The following is a 20091-nucleotide window of genomic DNA, read 5'->3' as shown; positions in this document are numbered from 1 at the left end:
GGAGACTCTGCTGGCAGGGTTGGGTCAGGGTTAGGGTCAGGTTGGGTTAGGGTCAGGGTTGGGTCAGGGTCAGGGTTACAGTAGCTGTGTATTAATATAACTTACGTGTCTCTAATAGGGTGGTGTCTGGGAGACTCTGCTGGCAGGGTCGGGTCAGGTCAGGGTCAGGGTTGGGTCAGGTCAGGGTCAGGGTTACAGTAGCTGTGTATTAATATAAGTTACGTGTCTCTAACAGGGTGGTGTCTGGGAGACTCTGCTGGCAGGGTTGGGTCAGGTCGGGTTAGGGTCAGGGTCAGGTCAGGGTCAGGGTTACAGTAGCTGTGTATTAATATAAGTTACGTGTCTCTAATAGGGTGGTGTCTGGGAGACTCTGCTGGCAGGGTTGGGTCAGGTCGGGTCAGGGTCAGGTCAGGGTCAGGGTTACAGTAGCTGTGTATTAATATAAGTTACGTGTCTCTAATAGGGTGGTGTCTGGGAGACTCTGCTGGCAGGGTTGGGTTAGGGTCAGGTCAGGGTCAGGTCAGGGTTACAGTAGCTGTGTATTAATATAAGTTACGTGTCTCTAACAGGGTGGTGTCTGGGAGACTCTGCTGGCAGGGTTGGAGATCCTCATCAGGGTTCACCACCCCCAGCAGGTGTTCAACATTAGACAGTTTCTCAAAGCCCAGGTGGTCCACCGCTTCCTGCTCACCTGTCAAGTACTACAGGTAAGAAACTTATCCGTTCTGAATGAACAAGATCCATTTGACTAATAAACCATGTTGCAGCAATGTTTTGGTCCCAAGACCTTTCAAAACTCTTCCTAGGAAGCCAGAGAATAACCTGAGCTGTCGTTGACAGGTAGTGTCTCTGGATCAGAGAGTCTGCTAAATGACTCACTACTGTAGTGTCTCTGGATCAGAGAGTCTGTTAAATGACTCACTACTGTAGTGGCTCTGGATCAGAGAGTCTGTTAAATGACTCACTACTGTAGTGTCTCTGGATCAGAGAGTCTGCTAAATGACTCACTACTGTAGTGGCTCTGGATCAGAGAGTCTGTTAAATGACTCACTACTGTAGTGTCTCTGGATCAGAGAGTCTGCTAAATGACTCACTACTGTAGTGTCTCTGGATCAGAGAGTCTGCTAAATGACTCACTACTGTAGTGTCTCTGGATCAGAGAGTCTGCTAAATGACTCACTACTGTAGTGTCTCTGGATCAGAGTCAGCTAAATGACTCACTACTGTAGTGTCTCTGGATCAGAGAGTCTGCTAAATGACTCACTACTGTAGTGTCTCTGGATAAGAGAGTCTGTTAAATGACTCACTACTGTAGTGTCTCTGGATAAGAGAGTCTGTTAAATGACTCACTACTGTAGAGTCTGTTAAATGACTCACTACTGTAGTGTCTCTGGATCAGAGAGTCTGTTAAATGACTCACTACTGTAGTGTCTCTGGATAAGAGAGTCTGTTAAATGACTCACTACTGTAGTGTCTCTGGATCAGAGAGTCTGTTAAATGACTCACTACTGTAGTGGCTCTGGATCAGAGAGTCTGCTAAATGACTCACTACTGTAGTGTCTCTGGATCAGAGAGTCTGTTAAATGACTCACTACTGTAGTGGCTCTGGATCAGAGAGTCTGCTAAATGACTCACTACTGTAGTGTCTCTGGATCAGAGAGTCTGCTAAATGACTCACTACTGTAGTGGCTCTGGATCAGAGAGTCTGTTAAATGACTCACTACTGTAGTGTCTCTGGATCAGAGAGTCTGTTAAATGACTCACTACTGTAGTGGCTCTGGATCAGAGAGTCTGTTAAATGACTCACTACTGTAGTGTCTCTGGATCAGAGAGTCTGTTAAATGACTCACTACTGTAGTGGATCAGAGAGTCTGTTAAATGACTCACTACTGTAGTGTCTCTGGATCAGAGAGTCTGACTCAAATGACTCACTACTATACGTTGCTCTGGATCAGAGAGTCTGCTAAATGACTCACTACTGTAGTGTCTCTGGATAAGAGAGTCTGCTAAATGACTCACTACTATACTTTGCTCTGGAGCAGAGAGTCTGCTAAATGACTCACTACTATACGTTGCTCTGGATCAGAGAGTCTGCTAAATGACTCACTACTATACGTGTCTCTGGATCAGAGAGTCTGTTAAATGACTCACTACTATACTTTGCTCTGGAGCAGAGAGTCTGTTAAATGACTCACTACTATACGTTGCTCTGGATCAGAGAGTCTGCTAAATGACTCACTACTATACGTTGCTCTGGATCAGAGAGTCTGCTAAATGACTCACTACTGTAGTGGCTCTGGATCAGAGAGTCAGCTAAATGACTCACTACTGTAGTGGCTCTGGATCAGAGAGTCTGCTAAATGACTCACTACTGTAGTGTCTCTGGATCAGAGAGTCTGCTAAATGACTCACTACTGTAGTGTCTCTGGATCAGAGAATCAGCTAAATGACTCACTACTGTAAGTATCTCTGGATTTGAGTCGATGTAATTACACGACTGCATGTTCCTCTGGCCTTTTCTAACACGTTAACTATCAGACTTCCTTATCCTCTGTGTTTGTCCTCCAGGAGCATCGGGACGAGCACCTGACCTCCATCCCACAGGAAGTGTGTCTGTCTTTCGTTAAGATCATCCAGGAAGTGTTGGGTTCACCTCCGGACCTAGATCTCCTCCGATTGGTCTACAACTTCCTCCTCGCCGTGCACCCGCCCACTAACACCTACGTCTGTCATACGCCTACAAGCTTCTACTTCTCACTACACATAGGTGGGGTTTTTACACACACTTCCTGGTTCAATTAATCAAGTCAAACTCAGGTGTTTTAATAGGTGACTTTTACTTAGAATAGTCATTTTCTACCATGGTGTCTGATTTTACTGAAAGGACTTAACACCACTGACAGTATTGTGTCTGTTGTCCTGTAGATGGTAATCTGTACCAGTGTATATATATATATATGTTGTCTGTTGTCCTGTAGATGGTAATCTGTACCAGTGTATATATATGTTGTCTGTTGTCCTGTAGATGGTAATCTGTACCAGTGTATATATATATATGTTGTCTGTTGTCCTGTAGATGGTAATCTGTACCAGTATATATATATATATGTTGTCTGTTGTCCTGTAGATGGTAATCTGTACCAGGAGAAAGTCCAGTCCATAATGTATATGAGAAATATCAACAGTGGATGGAAGTCAGCTGGTAGCTCAGTGGTCTCTCTCTCCACGGCCGTCTTCACTGAGGACCCTCTTCCTGAAGGTGCCTAGAATCATTATGTTTGTCTTCATGCAGTGCCATGTTTCTCGCTCTCCATTGGTGCAGAACACCTGTATGCTAATATCTTTCCAGGAAGCAAATACACGTCTGCACTTTGTTCTGCCCAAGACCTTTCCCCTTTTCTATTAACCATGTTGGGAACGGCATGAGATTTATATTTAGGTCTGTTTCCCTCTGAAGGTACCATCCACCTTCAGCCTCCGTCACCTGAACACGGAGGAGACGACCAGTCCCTGTCCCTCCTGCCCGCCAACCTGACCCCCTCGCCCAACTCCTCCCCGTTGCTCAGGCCCTGTCTGGGCCATGGAGGGGCTGGGAGCCCCAGGGAGGGCCAGGAAGGAGAGGGGGTGACTTTGGGAAGCACAGAGACTCTAAAGAGAGGAGGAGGAGGAGGAGGGGTGGGGGAGGAGCAGCTCCTCTCAAGCTGTGAGTCGGCGAAAACCATCTGTGACTCCCGAGAGGGAGGAGAGGCACCACATACCCCGTCCATCAGTATCGAGGAGGAGGTTGATGGGGAGGAGGGGGTGGAGGAGAGGGGGGAGGTGGATAGTCTGGTTGAGGGCAGTGTGGGCGGTGCTGAATCTGAGGACCGTTTCGATTGGGCGAGCGATGAGGTGCCACAGAGGCCGGACAGTCTGAAGGGGATCACATCGTTTCAGAGGAGCTCCTCTAACCTGGCCAGGTGACTGGATATTTTGCTTCCAAAGGGCTCCTTTTCCTTATAAAGTGCTTAGGAACCAAATCAGAGGACATGTTTAACCTCGTTCTTCACCTCTCAGAATAGCCGCTGAAATCAAACTGATAATGCTGTTTACTTTGTACATCGCTGACTCTACCTTTTAAAATATGTCTAATACAATGTATTCCTTCATTTATTCATCCAGCCTGGGCCTGGCCTTCCCTGCCCAGAATGGGAACCTAGCCCTGGGTCGCTGGCCCAGCGTGGCCGACCGTGGGACACTACCAGAAGACTGGGAGAGCTACTCATACTCACCTGGATACGAGAGGGCCTACAGCAAAGACTCTAGCAACGACAGGTACGCGATTATATAGAATAACACACCAACTACACCTGTTAGTCTGCAGGGTAGTCTGCATGAGATCTATGTTACCCTGTACTACCCTCATGCTCCTATACAGACTACCCTGTTAGATCTCATGCTCCTATACAGACTACCCTGTTAGATCTCATGCTTCTATACAGACTACCCTGTTAGATCTCATGCTCCTATACAGACTACCCTGTTAGATCTCATGCTCCTATACAGACTACCCTGTTAGATCTCATGCTCCTATACAGACTACCCTGTTAGATCTCATGCTTCTATACAGACTACCCTGTTAGATCTCATGCTCCTATACAGACTACCCTGTTAGATCTCATGCTCCTATACAGACTACCCTGTTAGATCTCATGCTCCTATACAGACTACCCTGTTAGATCTCATGCTCCTATACAGACTACCCTGTTAGATCTCATGCTCCATTACATACTACCCTGTTAGATCTCATGCTCCATTACAGACTACCCTGTTAGATCTCATGCTCCTATACAGACTACCCTGTTAGATCTCATGCTCCTATACAGACTACCCTGTTAGATCTCATGCTCCTATACAGACTACCCTGTTAGATCTCATGCTCCTATACAGACTACCCTGTTAGATCTCATGCTCCTATACAGACTACCCTGTTAGATCTCATGCTCCTATACAGACTACCCTGTTAGATCTCATGCTCCTATACAGACTACCCTGTTAGATCTCATGCTCCTATACAGACTACCCTGTTAGATCTCATGCTCCTATACAGACTACCCTGTTAGATCTCATGCTCCTATACAGACTACCCACTACTACACCTGTTAGATCTCATGCTCCTATACAGACTACCCTGTTAGATCTCATGCTCCTATACAGACTACCCTGTTAGATATCATGCTCCTATACAGACTACCCTGTTAGATCTCATGCTCCTATACAGACTACCCTGTTAGATCAAATGCTCCTATACAGACTACCCTGTTAGATCAAATGCTCCTATACAGACTACCCTGTTAGATGTCATGCTCCTATACAGACTACCCTGTTAGATCTCATGCTCCTATACAGACTACCCTGTTAGATCTCATGCTCCTATACAGACTACCCACTACTACACCTGTTAGATCTCATGCTCCTATACAGACTACCCTGTTAGATCTCATGCTCCTATACAGACTACCCTGTTAGATCTCATGCTCCTATACAGACTACCCTGTTAGATCTCATGCTCCTATACAGACTACCCTGTTAGATCTCATGCTCCTATACAGACTACCCTGTTAGATCTCATGCTCCTATACAGACTACCCACTACTACACCTGTTAGATCTCATGCTCCTATACAGACTACCCTGTTAGATCTCATGCTCCTATACAGACTACCCTGTTAGATCTCATGCTCCTATACAGACTACCCTGTTAGATCTCATGCTCCTATACAGACTACCCTGTTAGATCTAATGCTCCTATACAGACTACCCTGTTAGATCTCATGCTCCTATACAGACTACCCTGTTAGATCTCATGCTCCTATACAGACTACCCTGTTAGATCTCATGCTCCATTACATACTACCCTGTTAGATCTCATGCTCCTATACAGACTACCCTGTTAGATCTCATGCTCCTATACAGACTACCCTGTTAGATCTCATGCTCCTATACAGACTACCCTGTTAGATCTCATGCTCCTATACAGACTACCCACTGTTAGATCTCATGCTCCTATACAGACTACCCTGTTAGATCTCATGCTCCTATACAGACTACCCTGTTAGATCTCATGCTCCATTACATACTACCCTGTTAGATCTCATGCTCCATTACATACTACCCTGTTAGATCTCATGCTCCTATACAGACTACCCTGTTAGATCTCATGCTCCTATACAGACTACCCTGTTAGATCTCATGCTCCTATACAGACTACCCACTACTACACCTGTTAGATCTCATGCTCCTGTACAGACTACCCTGTTAGATCTCATGCTCCTATACAGACTACTGTTGACCAGGACCCATAGGGCTCTATATAGTGGACTACTGTTGACCAGGACCCATAGGGCTCTATATAGTGGACTACTGTTGACCAGGACCCATAGGGCTCTATATAGTGGTCTACTGTTGACCAGGACCCATAGGGCTCTATATAGTGGACTACTGTTGACCAGGACCCATAGGGCTCTATATAGTGGTCTACTGTTGACCAGGACCCATAGGGCTCTATATAGTGGACTACTGTTGACCAGGACCCACAGGGCTCTATATAGTGGACTACTGTTGACCAGGACCCACAGGGCTCTATATAGTGGACTACTGTTGACCAGGACCCATAGGGCTCTATATAGTGGTCTACTGTTGACCAGGACCCATAGGGCTCTATATAGTGGTCTACTGTTGACCAGGACCCACAGGGCTCTATATAGTGGACTACTGTTGACCAGGACCCACAGGGCTCTATATAGTGGTCTACTGTTGACCAGGACCCTTAGGGCTCTATATAGTGGACTACTGTTGACCAGGACCCGCAGGGCTCTATGTAGTGGACTACTGTTGACCAGGACCCGCAGGGCTCTATGTAGTGGACTACTGTTGACCAGGACCCTTAGGGCTCTATATAGTGGTCTACTGTTGACCAGGACCCACAGGGCTCTATATAGTGGACTACTGTTGACCAGGACCCACAGTGCTCTATATAGTGTACTACTGTTGACCAGGACCCACAGGGCTCTATATAGTGGACTACTGTTGACCAGGACCCTTAGGGCTCTATATAGTGGTCTACTGTTGACCAGGACCCATAGGGCTCTATATAGTGAACTACTGTTGACCAGGACCCTTAGGGCTCTATATAGTGGACTACTGTTGACCAGGACCCATAGGGCTCTATATAGTGGACTACTGTTGACCAGGACCCATAGGGCTCTATATAGTGAACTACTGTTGACCAGGACCCATAGGGCTCTATATAGTGGACTACTGTTGACCAGGACCCATAGGGCTCTATATAGTGGACTACTGTTGACCAGGACCCATAGGGCTCTATATAGTGGACTACTGTTGACCAGGACCCTTAGGGCTCTATATAGTAGACTACTGTTGACCAGGACCCATAGGGCTCTATATAGTGGACTACTGTTGACCAGGACCCATAGGGCTCTATATAGGGAACAGGGTTCCGCATTGGGAAGCGTCCTGTCCCTGTAACTTCCAAGGTGAAGATGAGTTTCTGTTGAATTGACAGAACCACCCTCACTCCCTCCACTTTATCTATATTTCTGTCTCATCTCTCTAGCTCAGTTGAGTATCATCAAGCTGTCTTTGATGAAGTCCAATAATACTCCCTTCCCTGTAACGAAGTGGATCAGCTAATTAGTCATCCACATCCTCTCTTCTCACTCTTTTCTCGGCTCTTAATTCTCTCAATGTCTCGGTCTCTCTCTCTCGCCCTCTCGCGCTCTCTCTCCTCTCCCTCTGTTCAGTCATCATCTGTGTGCGTAGGAGAGAACCCGACCTAGCCAGTGTCTCTCTGCTTTCATCTACAGACCTCGTATGAAAGGATATGATATTGGGGGTTGCATGAGGCTGTGTTTCAAGCTTTATCTGTTCTGGGTTGTGTCTGTTTGTGCCTGTTATTGAGAATAGTAGACTTGTCTCTGTTTATGAAGCCTTGTTATGTTGACTGAGCAGAACTCTGTGGACTGATCACACAGATAACACCTGTTCTGTTAACACAGCAGGAAAACACCTCTCACTATCAATAGAGAGAGCACCTGTCCTCCTTCCTAGGACAATAGCCATCACCCAGGTATAATACCCCTCTTATCGCTGGCTGTGTTTGTTCTGTGTGTCTGGAACCGTAACGTCATTCAGAAAGGAAAAAGATATCTGTGATTAAACTTAATGTTTAGTCTCTGATTGTATTTATTATGGATCCCCATTAGTTCCTGCCAAGGCAGCAGCTACTCTTCCTGGGGTTTATTATGGATCCTCATTAGTTCCTGCCAAGGCAGCAGCTACTCTTCATGGGGTTTATTATGGATCCTCATTAGTTCCTGCCAAGGCAGCAGCTACTCTTCATGGGGTTTATTATGGATCCCCATTAGTTCCTGCCAAGGCAGCAGCTACTCTTCCTGGGGTTTATTATGGATCCCCATTAGTTCCTGCCAAGGCAGCAGCTACTCTTCCTGGGGTTTATTATGGATCCCCATTAGTTCCTGCCAAGGCAGCAGCTACTCTTCCTGGGGTTTATTATGGATCCCCATTAGTTCCTGCCAAGGCAGCAGCTACTCTTCATGGGGTTTATTATGGATCCCCATTAGTTCCTGCCAAGGCAGCAGCTACTCTTCCTGGGGTTTATTATGGATCCCCATTAGTTCCTGCCAAGGCAGCAGCTACTCTTCCTGGGGTTTATTATGGATCCCATTAGTTCCTGCCAAGGCAGCAGCTACTCTTCATGGGGTTTATTATGGATCCCCATTAGTTCCTGCCAAGGCAGCAGCTACTCTTCCTGGGGTTTATTATGGATCCTCATTAGTTCCTGCCAAGGCAGCAGCTACTCTTCCTGGGGTTTATTATGGATTTAGTTCCTGCCAAGGCAGCAGCTATGGGTGTTTATTATGGGTCACCATTAGTTCCTGTCAAGGCAGCAGCTACTCTTCCTGGGGTTTATTATGGGTCCCCATTAGTTCCTGCCAAGGCAGCAGCTACTCTTCCTGGGGTTTATTATGGGTCACCATTAGTTCTTGTCAAGGCAGCAGCTACTCTTCCTGGGTGTTGATGTGAGCCATGACCAGCCTTTCAAAGCACTTCATGGCTACAGCTACGGGTTGGTCGTCCATATAGACAGGTTACCTTAGTGTTCTTGGTCACAAGGACTGTGGTGGTCTGCTTGAAACACCCCAGTCATAGACTGTTCTCTCTGCTACCTCACGGCAAGCGGTACCAGAGCACCATGTCTATGACCAAAAGGCTCCTTAAAAGCTTCTACCCCAAAGCCATAAAACTCCTGAACAGCTAATGAAATGGCTACCCACACTGTATGCATTTACCCCCCACCCCCCCCAAATGTGTATTATTTATCTATGCATAGTCACTTTACCCCCACCTACATGTAAACTCAGCAAAAAAGTCTTACTGTCAACTGCATATATTTTCAGCAAACTTAACATGTGTAAATATTTGTATGAACACAACCAGATTCAACAACTGAGACATAAACTGAACAAGTTCCACAGACATGTGTCTAACAGATGGAATAATGTGTCCCTGAACAAAGGGGGGAGGGGGCACCTGCAAGTTCCCAGACATTTCTGGGGGGAATGGCCGTAGCCCTCACCCTCCGATCCAACAGGTCCCAGACGTGCTCAATGGGAATGAGATCCGGGCTCTTCGCTTGCCATGGCAGAACACTGACATTCCTGTCTTGCTGTCAGCATTATGGCTGGTGGCATTGTCATGCTGGAGGGTAATGCTGGAGGGTAATGTCAGGATGAGCCTGCAGGAATTGTACCACATGAGGGAGGAGGATGTCTTCCCTGTAAGGCACAGCGTTGAGATTGCCTGCAATGACAACAAGCTCAGTCCGATGATGCTGTGACACACCGCCCCAGACCTTGACGGAACAGATCGGTCCCGCTCCAGAGTACAGGCCTCGGTGTAACGCTCATTCCTTGGACGATAATTGCGAATCAGACCAGCACCCCTGGTGAGACAAAACTGCAACTCGTCAGTGAAGAGCACTTTTTGCCAGTCCTGTTTGGTCCAGCGACGGTGGGTTTGTGCCCATAGGCGATGTTGTTGCCGGTGATGTCTGGTGAGGACCTGCCTTACAACAGGCCTACAAGCCCCCAGTCCAGCCTCTAGCAGCCTATTGCGGACAGTCTGAGCACTAATGGAGGGATTGTGCGTTCCTGGGTTAACTCGGGCAGTTGTTGTTGCCATCCTGTACCTGTCCCGCAGGTGTGATGTTCGGATGTACCGATCCTGTGCAGGTGTTGTTAGGCGTGGTCTAGCTGTCCGTCCTGTCTCCCTGTAGCATCTTAGGCGTCTCACAGTACAGACATTGCAAATTATTGCACTTGCCACATCTGCAGCCCTCCTTGCAGCATGTCTAAGGCACGTTCACGTAGGTGAGCAGGGCATCTTTCTTTTGGTGTTTTTCAGAGTCAGTAGAAAGACCTCTTTAGACCTCTTTAAATTTCAGTGTTCCTCAAGGTTCCGATTTAGGACCACTATTGTTTTCACTATATATTTTACCTCTTGGGGATGCCACATTGACTCTGTACCGTAATACCCTGTATATAGCCTCCACATTGACTCTGTACCGGTACCCCCTGTATATAGCCTCCACATTGACTCTGTACCGGTACCCCCTGTATATAGCCTCCACATTGACTCTGTACCGGTACCCCCTGTATATAGCCTCCACATTGACTCTGTACCGGTACCCCCTGTATACATCCTCCACATTGACTCTGTACCGGTACCCCCTATATATAGCCTCCACATTGACTCTGTACCGTAACACCCTGTATATAGCCTCCACATTGACTCTGTACCGTAACACCCTGTATATAGCCTCCACATTGACTCTGTACCGTAATACCCTGTATATATCCTCCACATTGACTCTGTACCGTAATACCCTGTATATAGCCTCCACATTGACTCTGTACCGTAATACCCTGTATATATCCTCCACATTGACTCTGTACCGTAACACCCTGTATATAGCCTCCACATTGACTCTGTACCGTAATACCCTGTATATATCCTCCACATTGACTCTGTACCGTAATACCCTGTATATAGCCTCCACATTGACTCTGTACCGTAATACCCTGTATATATCCTCCACATTGACTCTGTACCGTAACACCCTGTATATATCCTCCACATTGACTCTGTACCGTCTGTACTGTTTGTTATTAATATATTATTACAGAGGACTGGTGTTATTAATATATTATTACAGAGGACTGATGTTATTAATATATTATTACAGAGGACTGGTGTTATTAATATTTTATTACAGAGGACTGGTGTTATTAATATATTATTACAGAGGACTGGTGTTATTAATATATTATTACAGAGGACTGGTGTTATTAATATATTATTACAGAGGACTGGTGTTATTAATATATTATTACAGAGGACTGGTGTTATTAATATATTATTACAGAGGACTGGTGTTATTAATACATTATTACAGAGGACTGATGTCATTAATATATTATTACAGAGGACTGGTGTTATTAATATATTATTACAGAGGACTGGTGTTATTAATACATTATTACAGAGGACTGGTGTTATTAATATATTATTACAGAGGACTGGTGTTATTAATATATTATTACAGAGGACTGGTGTTATTAATATATTATTACAGAGGACTGGTGTTATTAATATATTATTACAGAGGACTGGTGTTATTAATATATTATTACAGAGGACTGGTGTTATTAATATATTATTACAGAGGACTGGTGTTATATTATTACAGAGGACTGGTGTTATTAATATATTATTACAGAGGACTGGTGTTATTAATACATTATTACAGAGGACTGGTGTTATTAATATATTATTACAGAGGACTGGTGTTATTAATATATTATTACAGAGGACTGGTGTTATTAATATATTATTACAGAGGACTGGTGTTATTAATATTATATTACAGAGGACTGGTGTTGTTAATATTATATTACAGAGGACTGGTGTTGTTAATATATTATTACAGAGGACTGGTGTTTTTAATATATTATTACAGAGGACTGGTGTTATATTATTACAGAGGACTGGTGTTATTAATATTTTATTACAGGTCCAGTACAGAGGACTATTGTTATTAATATATTATTACAGAGGACTGGTGTTACATTATTACAGAGGACTGGTGTTGTATTATTACAGAGGACTGGTGTTATTAATATTTTATTACAGGTCCAGTACAGAGGACTGCCTGGTGTTAATATGCTATGGTCTATATGACCTGTTGAGGGGGGTTCTGCTACTACTACCAGACCTGATGCTGCACGAGGTGATGGATAAGCTGGTCCAACCTGAAGCTCTTATCGTCCTCGTCAACCACTCCTCTCCCCTTATACAGCAGGGGGTTATGAAGGTTAGTGGTATTGTATGCACACACACACGTACTGAGGAAGGTGCAGGCCAACACATTTCCACTATGTGTAATGTTGCCTGTTAACAGTTATGTCCCAGCTCCTAGACACCTACCTCAGCCAAGCCTTCAACAGGGATCTCATATTCTTTTAGACCTAATGCTGCTGTGTCTCACTCCTTGTTCTGTAGCTCCTGGATGCCAGTATGTTATCTCCTCTCTCTATCTCCTGGATACCAGTATGTTATCTCCTCTCTCTATCTCCTGGATGCCAGTATGTTATCTCCTCTCTCTATCTCCTTGATACCAGTATGTTATCTCCTCTCTCTATCTCCTGGATGCCAGTATGTTATCTCCTCTCTCCAGCTCCTGGATACCAGTATGTTATCTCCTCTCTCTATCTCCTTGATACCAGTATGTTATCTCCTCTCTCTATCTCCTGGATACCAGTATGTTATCTCCTCTCTCTATCTCCTGAATACCAGTATGTTATCTCCTCTCTCCAGCTCCTGGATGCCAGTATGTTATCTCCTCTCTCTATCTCCTGAATACCAGTATGTTATCTCCTCTCTCTATCTCCTGGATACCAGTATGTTATCTCCTCTCTCCAGCTCCTGGATGCCAGTATGTTATCTCCTCTCTCCAGCTCCTGAATACCAGTATGTTATCTCCTCTCTCTATCTCCTGGATACCAGTATGTTATCTCCTCTCTCTATCTCCTGGATACCAGTATGTTATCTCCTCTCTCTATCTCCTGGATACCAGTATGTTATTAGCTCTGACTCTTACTGTCTCCTCTCTCTAGCTCCTTGATACCAGTATGTTATCTCCTCTCTCTATCTCTCTGAATGCCAGTATGTTACCTTCTCTCTCTATCTCCTGAATACCAGTATGTTATCTCCTCTCTCTATCTCCTGAATACCAGTATGTTATCTCCTCTCTCTATCTCCTGAATACCAGTATGTTATCTCCTCTCTCTATCTCCTGGATACCAGTATGTTATCTCCTCTCTCTATCTCCTGGATACCAGTATGTTATCTCCTCTCTCTATCTCCTGAATACCAGTATGTTACCTTCTCTCTATCTCCTGGATACCAGTATGTTATCTCCTCTCTCCATCTCCTGGATACCAGTATGTTATCTCCTCTCTCTATCTCCTGAATACCAGTATGTTATCTCCTCTCTCTAGCTCCTGGATACCAGTATGTTATCTCCTCTCTCTATCTCCTTGATACCAGTATGTTATCTCCTCTCTCTATCTCCTGAATGCCAGTATGTTACCTTCTCTCTCTGTCTCCTGAATACCAGTATGTTATCTCCTCTCTCTGTCTCCTGAATACCAGTATGTTACCTTCTCTCTCTATCTCCTGGATGCCAGTATGTTAGGTTAGCTCTGACGGCTTACTGTCTCTCCTCTCTCTAGCTCCTTGATACCAGTATGTTATCTCCTCTCTCTAGCTCCTGGATACCAGTATGTTATCTCCTCTCTCTATCTCCTTGATACCAGTATATTATCTCCTCTCTCTATCTCCTTGATACCAGTATGTTATCTCCTCTCTCTATCTCCTGGATACCAGTATGTTATCTCCTCTCTCTATCTCCTGGATACCAGTATGTTATCTCCTCTCTCTATCTCCTGGATACCAGTATGTTATCTCCTCTCTCTATCTCCTGGATACCAGTATGTTATCTCCTCTCTCTATCTCCTGGATACCAGTATGTTATCTCCTCTCTCTATCTCCTGGATACCAGTATGTTATCTCCTCTCTCTATCTCCTGGATACCAGTATGTTATCTCCTCTCTCTATCTCCTGGATACCAGTATGTTATCTCCTCTCTCTATCTCCTGGATACCAGTATGTTATCTCCTCTCTCTATCTCCTGATACCAGTATGTTATCTCCTCTCTATCTCCTGAATACCAGTATGTTATCTCCTCTCTCTATCTCCTGATACCAGTATGTTATCTCCTCTCTCTATCTCCTGATACCAGTATGTTATCTCCTCTCTCTATCTCCTGGATACCAGTATGTTATCTCCTCTCTCTATCTCCTGGATACCAGTATGTTATCTCCTCTCTCTATCTCCAGTATGATACCCTGAGTATGTTATCTCCTCTCTCTATCTCCTTGATACCAGTATGTTATCTCCTCTCTCTATCTCCTGGATACCAGTATGTTATCTCCTCTCTCTAGCTCCTGGATACCAGTATGTTATCTCCTCTCTCTAGCTCCTGGATACCAGTATGTTATCTCCTCTCTCTATCTCCTGGATACCAGTATGTTATCTCCTCTCTCTATCTCCTGGATACCAGTATGTTATCTCCTCTCTCTATCTCCTGGATACCAGTATGTTATCTCCTCTCTCTATCCAGCTCCTGGATACCAGTATGTTATCTCCTCTCTCTATCTCCTTGATACCAGTATGTTATCTCCTCTCTCTATCTCCTGGATACCAGTATGTTATCTCCTCTCTCTATCTCCTGGATACCAGTATGTTATCTCCTCTCTCTATCTCCTGGATACCAGTATGTTATCTCCTCTCTCTATCTCCTGGATACCAGTATGTTATCTCCTCTCTCTATCTCCTGGATACCAGTATGTTATCTCCTCTCTCTCTATCTCCTGGATACCAGTATGTTATCTCCTCTCTCTCTATCTCCTGGATACCAGTATGTTATCTCCTCTCTCTCTATCTCCTTGATACCAGTATGTTATCTCCTCTCTCTAGCTCCTGGATGCCTACTTCAGCCGAGCGTTTAAGGAGCAGAAGGAGAAGTTCCTGAAAAACCATGGCTTCAGTCTCTTAGCCAATCAGCTGTACCTGCACCAGGGGACTCAGGGCCTGCTGGAGGTCTTCCTGGAGATGCTGTTTGGACGACCTGTCGGCCTCGAGGAGGAGTACGTACGGGGAGGGGAGAGAACAAGGCCTAGAGGAGGAGATGGGGAGGGGGGAGAGAGCAAGGCCTGGAGAAGGAGATGGGAGAGAGCAAGGCCTGGAGGAGGAGATGGGAGAGAGCAAGGCCTGGAGGAGGAGATGGGAGAGAGCAAGGCCTGGAGGAGGAGATGGGGAGGGGAGAGAGCAAGGCCTGGGGGAGGAGATGGGGAGGGGAGAGAACAAGGCCTGGGGGAGGAGATGGGGAGGGGAGAGAACAAGGCCTGGGGGAGGAGATGGGGAGGGGAGAGAACAAGGCCTGGAGGAGGAGATGGGGAGGGGAGAGAACAAGGCCTGGGGAGGAGATGGGGAGGGGAGAGAACAAGGCCTGGGGGAGGAGATGGGGAGGGGAGAGAACAAGGCCTGGAGGAGGAGGTGGGGAGGGGAGAGAACAAGGCCTGGGGGAGGAGATGGGGAGGGGAGAGAACAAGGCCTGGGGGAGGAGATGGGGAGGGGAGAGAACAAGGCCTGGAGGAGGAGATGGGAGAGAGAGCAAGGCCTGGGGGAGGAGATGGGGAGGGGAGAGAACAAGGCCTGGAGGAGGAGATGGGAGAGAGAGCAAGGCCTGGAGGAGGAGATGGGGAGGGGAGAGAACAAGGCCTAGAGGAGGAGGAGATGAGGAGAGAGAACAAGGCCTAGAGGAGGAGGAGATGGGGAGGGGAGAGAACAAGGCCTGGGGAGGGGAGAGAACAAGGCCTGGAGGAGGAGGTGGGGAGGGGAGAGAACAAGGCCTGGGGGAGGAGATGGGGAGGGGAGAGAACAAGGCCTGGGGGAGGAGATGGGGGGGGAACAAGGCCTGGGGGAGGAGATGGTGAGGGGGAGAACAAGGCCTGGAGGAGGAGGGGAGATGGGGAGATGGGGAGGGAGCAAGGCCTGGAGGAGGAGATGGGGAGGGGAGAGAACAAGGCCTGGGGGAGGAGATGGGGAGGGGAGAGAACAAGGCCTGGGGAGGAGATGGGAGAGAGAGAACAAGGCCTGGGGGAGGAGATGGGGAGGGGAGAGAACAAGGCCTGGGGGAGGAGATGGGAGAGAGAACAAGGCCTGGGAGGAGGAGATGGGGAGGGAGAGAACAAGGCCTGGGGGAGGAGATGGGGAGGGAGAGAACAAGGCCTGAGGAGGAGGTGGGGAGGGGAAGAACAAGGCCTGGGGGAGGAGGGGGAGGGGAGGAGATGGGGAGGGGAGAGAACAAGGCCTGGGGGAGGAGATGGGGAGGGGAGAGAACAAGGCCTAGAGGAGGAGGAGATGGGGAGGGGGGAGGGAGAGACAAGGCCTGGGGGAGGAGATGGGGAGATGGGGAGGGGAGGGGAGAGAACAAGGCCTGGGGGAGGAGATGGGGAGGGGAGAGAACAAGGCCTGGGGGAGGAGGTGGGGAGGGGAGAGAACAAGGCCTGGGGGAGGAGATGGGGAGGGGAGAGAACAAGGCCTGGAGGAGGAGGTGGGGAGGGGAGAGAACAAGGCCTGGGGGAGGAGATGGGGAGGGGAGAGAACAAGGCCTGGGGGAGGAGATGGATATGAAACAGAAACAATATGGAGGTGTCAGTGTTGTGTTTATTGTTGTTGTATTTTCCAGTCTAGACTTGGAGGACATGGAGACCATCAGTCCCTTCAGGAAGCGTTGTATCATCCCAGTGCTGGGCTTAATAGAGAACAGTCTGTGTGAGAACAGTCTGGTCCACAACGTGCTCTGTATGCTACTGCAGCTCGTCAACGCCTGTCCCAAACTGGCTGACATACTGCTGGACCACGGCCTGCTCTACGTCCTCTTCAACACCCTGTCGACACTCAACGGCATGGAGCACGGGTCAGTACACGCACCTTAGCCAAATACATTTCAACTCAGTTTCACAATTCCTGACATTTAATCCTGGTAAAAAATTCCCTGTTTCAGGTCAGTTAGGATCACCAGTTTATTTTAAGAATGTGAAATGTCAGAATAATATAGAGTGATTTATTTCAGCTTTTATTTCTTTCATCATATTCCCAGTGGATCAGAAGTTTACTACATACACTCAATTAGTATTAGGTAGCATTGCCTTTAAATTGTTTAACTTGGGTCAAACATTCCGGGTAGCCTTCCACAAGCTTCCCACAATAAATTGGGTGAATTTTGGCCCATTCCTCCTGACAGAGCTGGTGTAACTGAGTCAGGTTTGTAGGCCTCCTTGCTCACACATGCTTTTTCAGTTCTGCCCACAAATATTCTATAGGATTGAGGTGAGGGCTTTGTGATGGCCACTCCAATACCTTGACGATGTTGTCCTTAAGCCATTTTGCCACAACTTTGGAAGCAAGCTTGGGGTCATTGTCCATTTGGAAGACCCATTTGCGACCAAGCTTTAACTTCCTGACTGATGTCTTGAGATGTTGCTTCAATATATCCACATAATTTTCCTGCCTCATGATGCCATATATTTTGTGAAGTGCACTAGTCCCTCCTGCAGCAAAGCACCTTCATAACATGATTCTGCCACCCCTGTGCTTCACGGTTGGGATGGTGTTCTTTGGCTTGCAAGCCTCCCCTTTTTTCCTCCAAACATAATGATGTTATGATATAATATATAGATGAATATGTAGCTGCACCACACAGATGTATTTATATCTGGTATATAATATATAGATGAATATGTAGCTGCACCACACAGATGTATTTATATCTGGTATATAATATATAGATGAATATGTAGCTGCACCACACAGATGTATTTATATCTGGTATATAATATATAGATGAATATGTAGCTGCACCACACAGATGTATTTATATATAATATATAGATGAATATGTAGCTGATGTATTTATATAATATATAGATGAATATGTAGCTGCACCACACAGATGTATTTGTATATAATATATAGATGAATATGTAGCTGCACCACACAGATGTATTTATATCTGGTATATAATATATAGATGAATATGTAGCTGCACCACACAGATGTATTTATATCTGGTATATAATATATAGATGAATATGTAGCTGCACCACACAGATGTATTTATATCTGGTATATAATATATAGATGAATATGTAGCTGCACCACACAGATGTATTTATATCTGGTATATAATATATAGATGAATATGTAGCTGCACCACACAGATGTATTTATATCTGGTATATAATATATAGATGAATATGTAGCTGCACCACACAGAGATTGTTTCATGGCATCATTTGAAACTAGAACACATGCACCACTGATGCTTTGTAGAACGATGGGAGGGCTGGCCAGGGGTCTCACGCTGCTCTCTGTCTGTCTCAATCAATCTCTCTCCCCAGTATACCTCTGAACGACTACAAACTACTAGTGGTTGATATCCAACAGCTCTTGGTCGCGGTGACCATCCATTCCTGTTCTTCCTCTGGTGCTCAATACTTCAGGATCATAGAGGACCTAATCACACTGCTGGGCTTCATGGAGACGTCCAAGATGAAACGCACCCAGGGTAAGATATAGCCTGGTACCTATATTAGAGAGTAGGGTACTGTGGTGAGATGAACCCAGGGTAAGATATAGCCTGGTACCTATATTAGAGAGTAGGATACTGTGATGAGATGAACCCAGGGTAAGATATAGCCTGGTACCTATATTAGAGAGTAGGGTACTGTGATGAGATGAACCCCAGATAAGATATAGCCTGGTACCTATATTAGAGAGTAGGGTACTGTGATGAGATGAACCCAGGGTAAGATATAGCCTGGTACCTATATTAGAGAGTAGGATACTGTGGTGAGATGAACCCAGGGTGAGATCTAGGCTGGTACCTATGTTAGAGAGTAGGGTACTGTGATGAGATGAACCCATGATTCTTAATAGACGACTCTACTGTACATGAACAGTTCCTTCAGGAAGTATTGGTACGTTCTCTCTAGCCAACAGAGACAGTGTGGGTAGGTAGACTACAGTTCCTTCAGGAAGTATTGGTACGTTCTCTCGAGCCAACAGAGACAGTGTGGGTAGACTACAGTTCCTTCAGGAAGTATTGGTACGTTCTCTCTAGCCAACAGAGACAGTGTGGGTAGACTACAGTTCCTTCAGGAAGTATTGGTACGTTCTCTCTAGCCAACAGAGACAGTGTGGGTAGACTACAGTTCATTCAGGAAGTATTGGTACGTTCTCTCTAGCCAACAGAGACAGTGTGGGTGGGTAGACTACAGTTCTCTAAGAGCTGGCTGTGAGTCTTTCTGGGTAAGGCTCTAAGAGCTGGCTGTGAGTCTTTCTGGGTAAGGCTCTAAGAGCTGGCTGTGAGTCTTTCTGGGTAAGGCTCTAAGAGCTGGCTGTGAGTCTTTCTGGGTAAGGCTCTAAGAGCTGGCTGTGAGTCTTTCTGGGTAAGGCTCTAAGAGCTGGCTGTGAGTCTTTCTGGGTAAGGCTCTAAGAGCTGGCTGTGAGTCTTTCTGGGTAAGGCTCTAAGAGCTGTGTGTCTTTCTGGGTAAGGCTCTAAGAGCTGTGAGTCTTTCTGGGTAAGGCTCTAAGAGCTGTGAGTCTTTCTGGGTAAGGCTCTAAGAGCTGTGAGTCTTTCTGGGTAAGGCTCTAAGAGCTGTGAGTCTCTGGGTAAGGCTCTAAGAGCTGTGAGTCTTTCTGGGTAAGGCTCTAAGGGCTGTGAGTCTTTCTGGGTACTGCTCTAAGAGCTTTGAGTCTTTCTGGATAAGGCAAGAGCGTGAGTCTTTCTGGACGGTGTTGGGCTGTGAGTCTTTCAACCCCA

At 46.2% G+C, this 20091-nt stretch overlaps 1 protein-coding gene across 1 annotated transcript in view; it reads left to right on the top strand.

Annotated features, from left to right (window-relative positions):
- The window catches only part of lyst (lysosomal trafficking regulator), a 282509-nt gene that overhangs the window by 163972 nt on the left and 98446 nt on the right, over positions 1 to 20091 (top strand). The window contains 9 exon segments of the mRNA XM_052497067.1: positions 570 to 707; positions 2569 to 2767; positions 3128 to 3259; positions 3458 to 3959; positions 4162 to 4314; positions 12273 to 12453; positions 15180 to 15349; positions 16954 to 17184; positions 18668 to 18834. Of these exon segments, the coding sequence (XP_052353027.1) occupies positions 570 to 707; positions 2569 to 2767; positions 3128 to 3259; positions 3458 to 3959; positions 4162 to 4314; positions 12273 to 12453; positions 15180 to 15349; positions 16954 to 17184; positions 18668 to 18834 (1873 nt within the window).

Source organism: Oncorhynchus keta, chromosome 3 (genome assembly GCF_023373465.1).
Source record: "Oncorhynchus keta strain PuntledgeMale-10-30-2019 chromosome 3, Oket_V2, whole genome shotgun sequence".
Lineage (NCBI taxonomy): Eukaryota > Metazoa > Chordata > Actinopteri > Salmoniformes > Salmonidae > Oncorhynchus > Oncorhynchus keta.
This window is presented reverse-complemented; position numbering and strand designations above follow the sequence as displayed.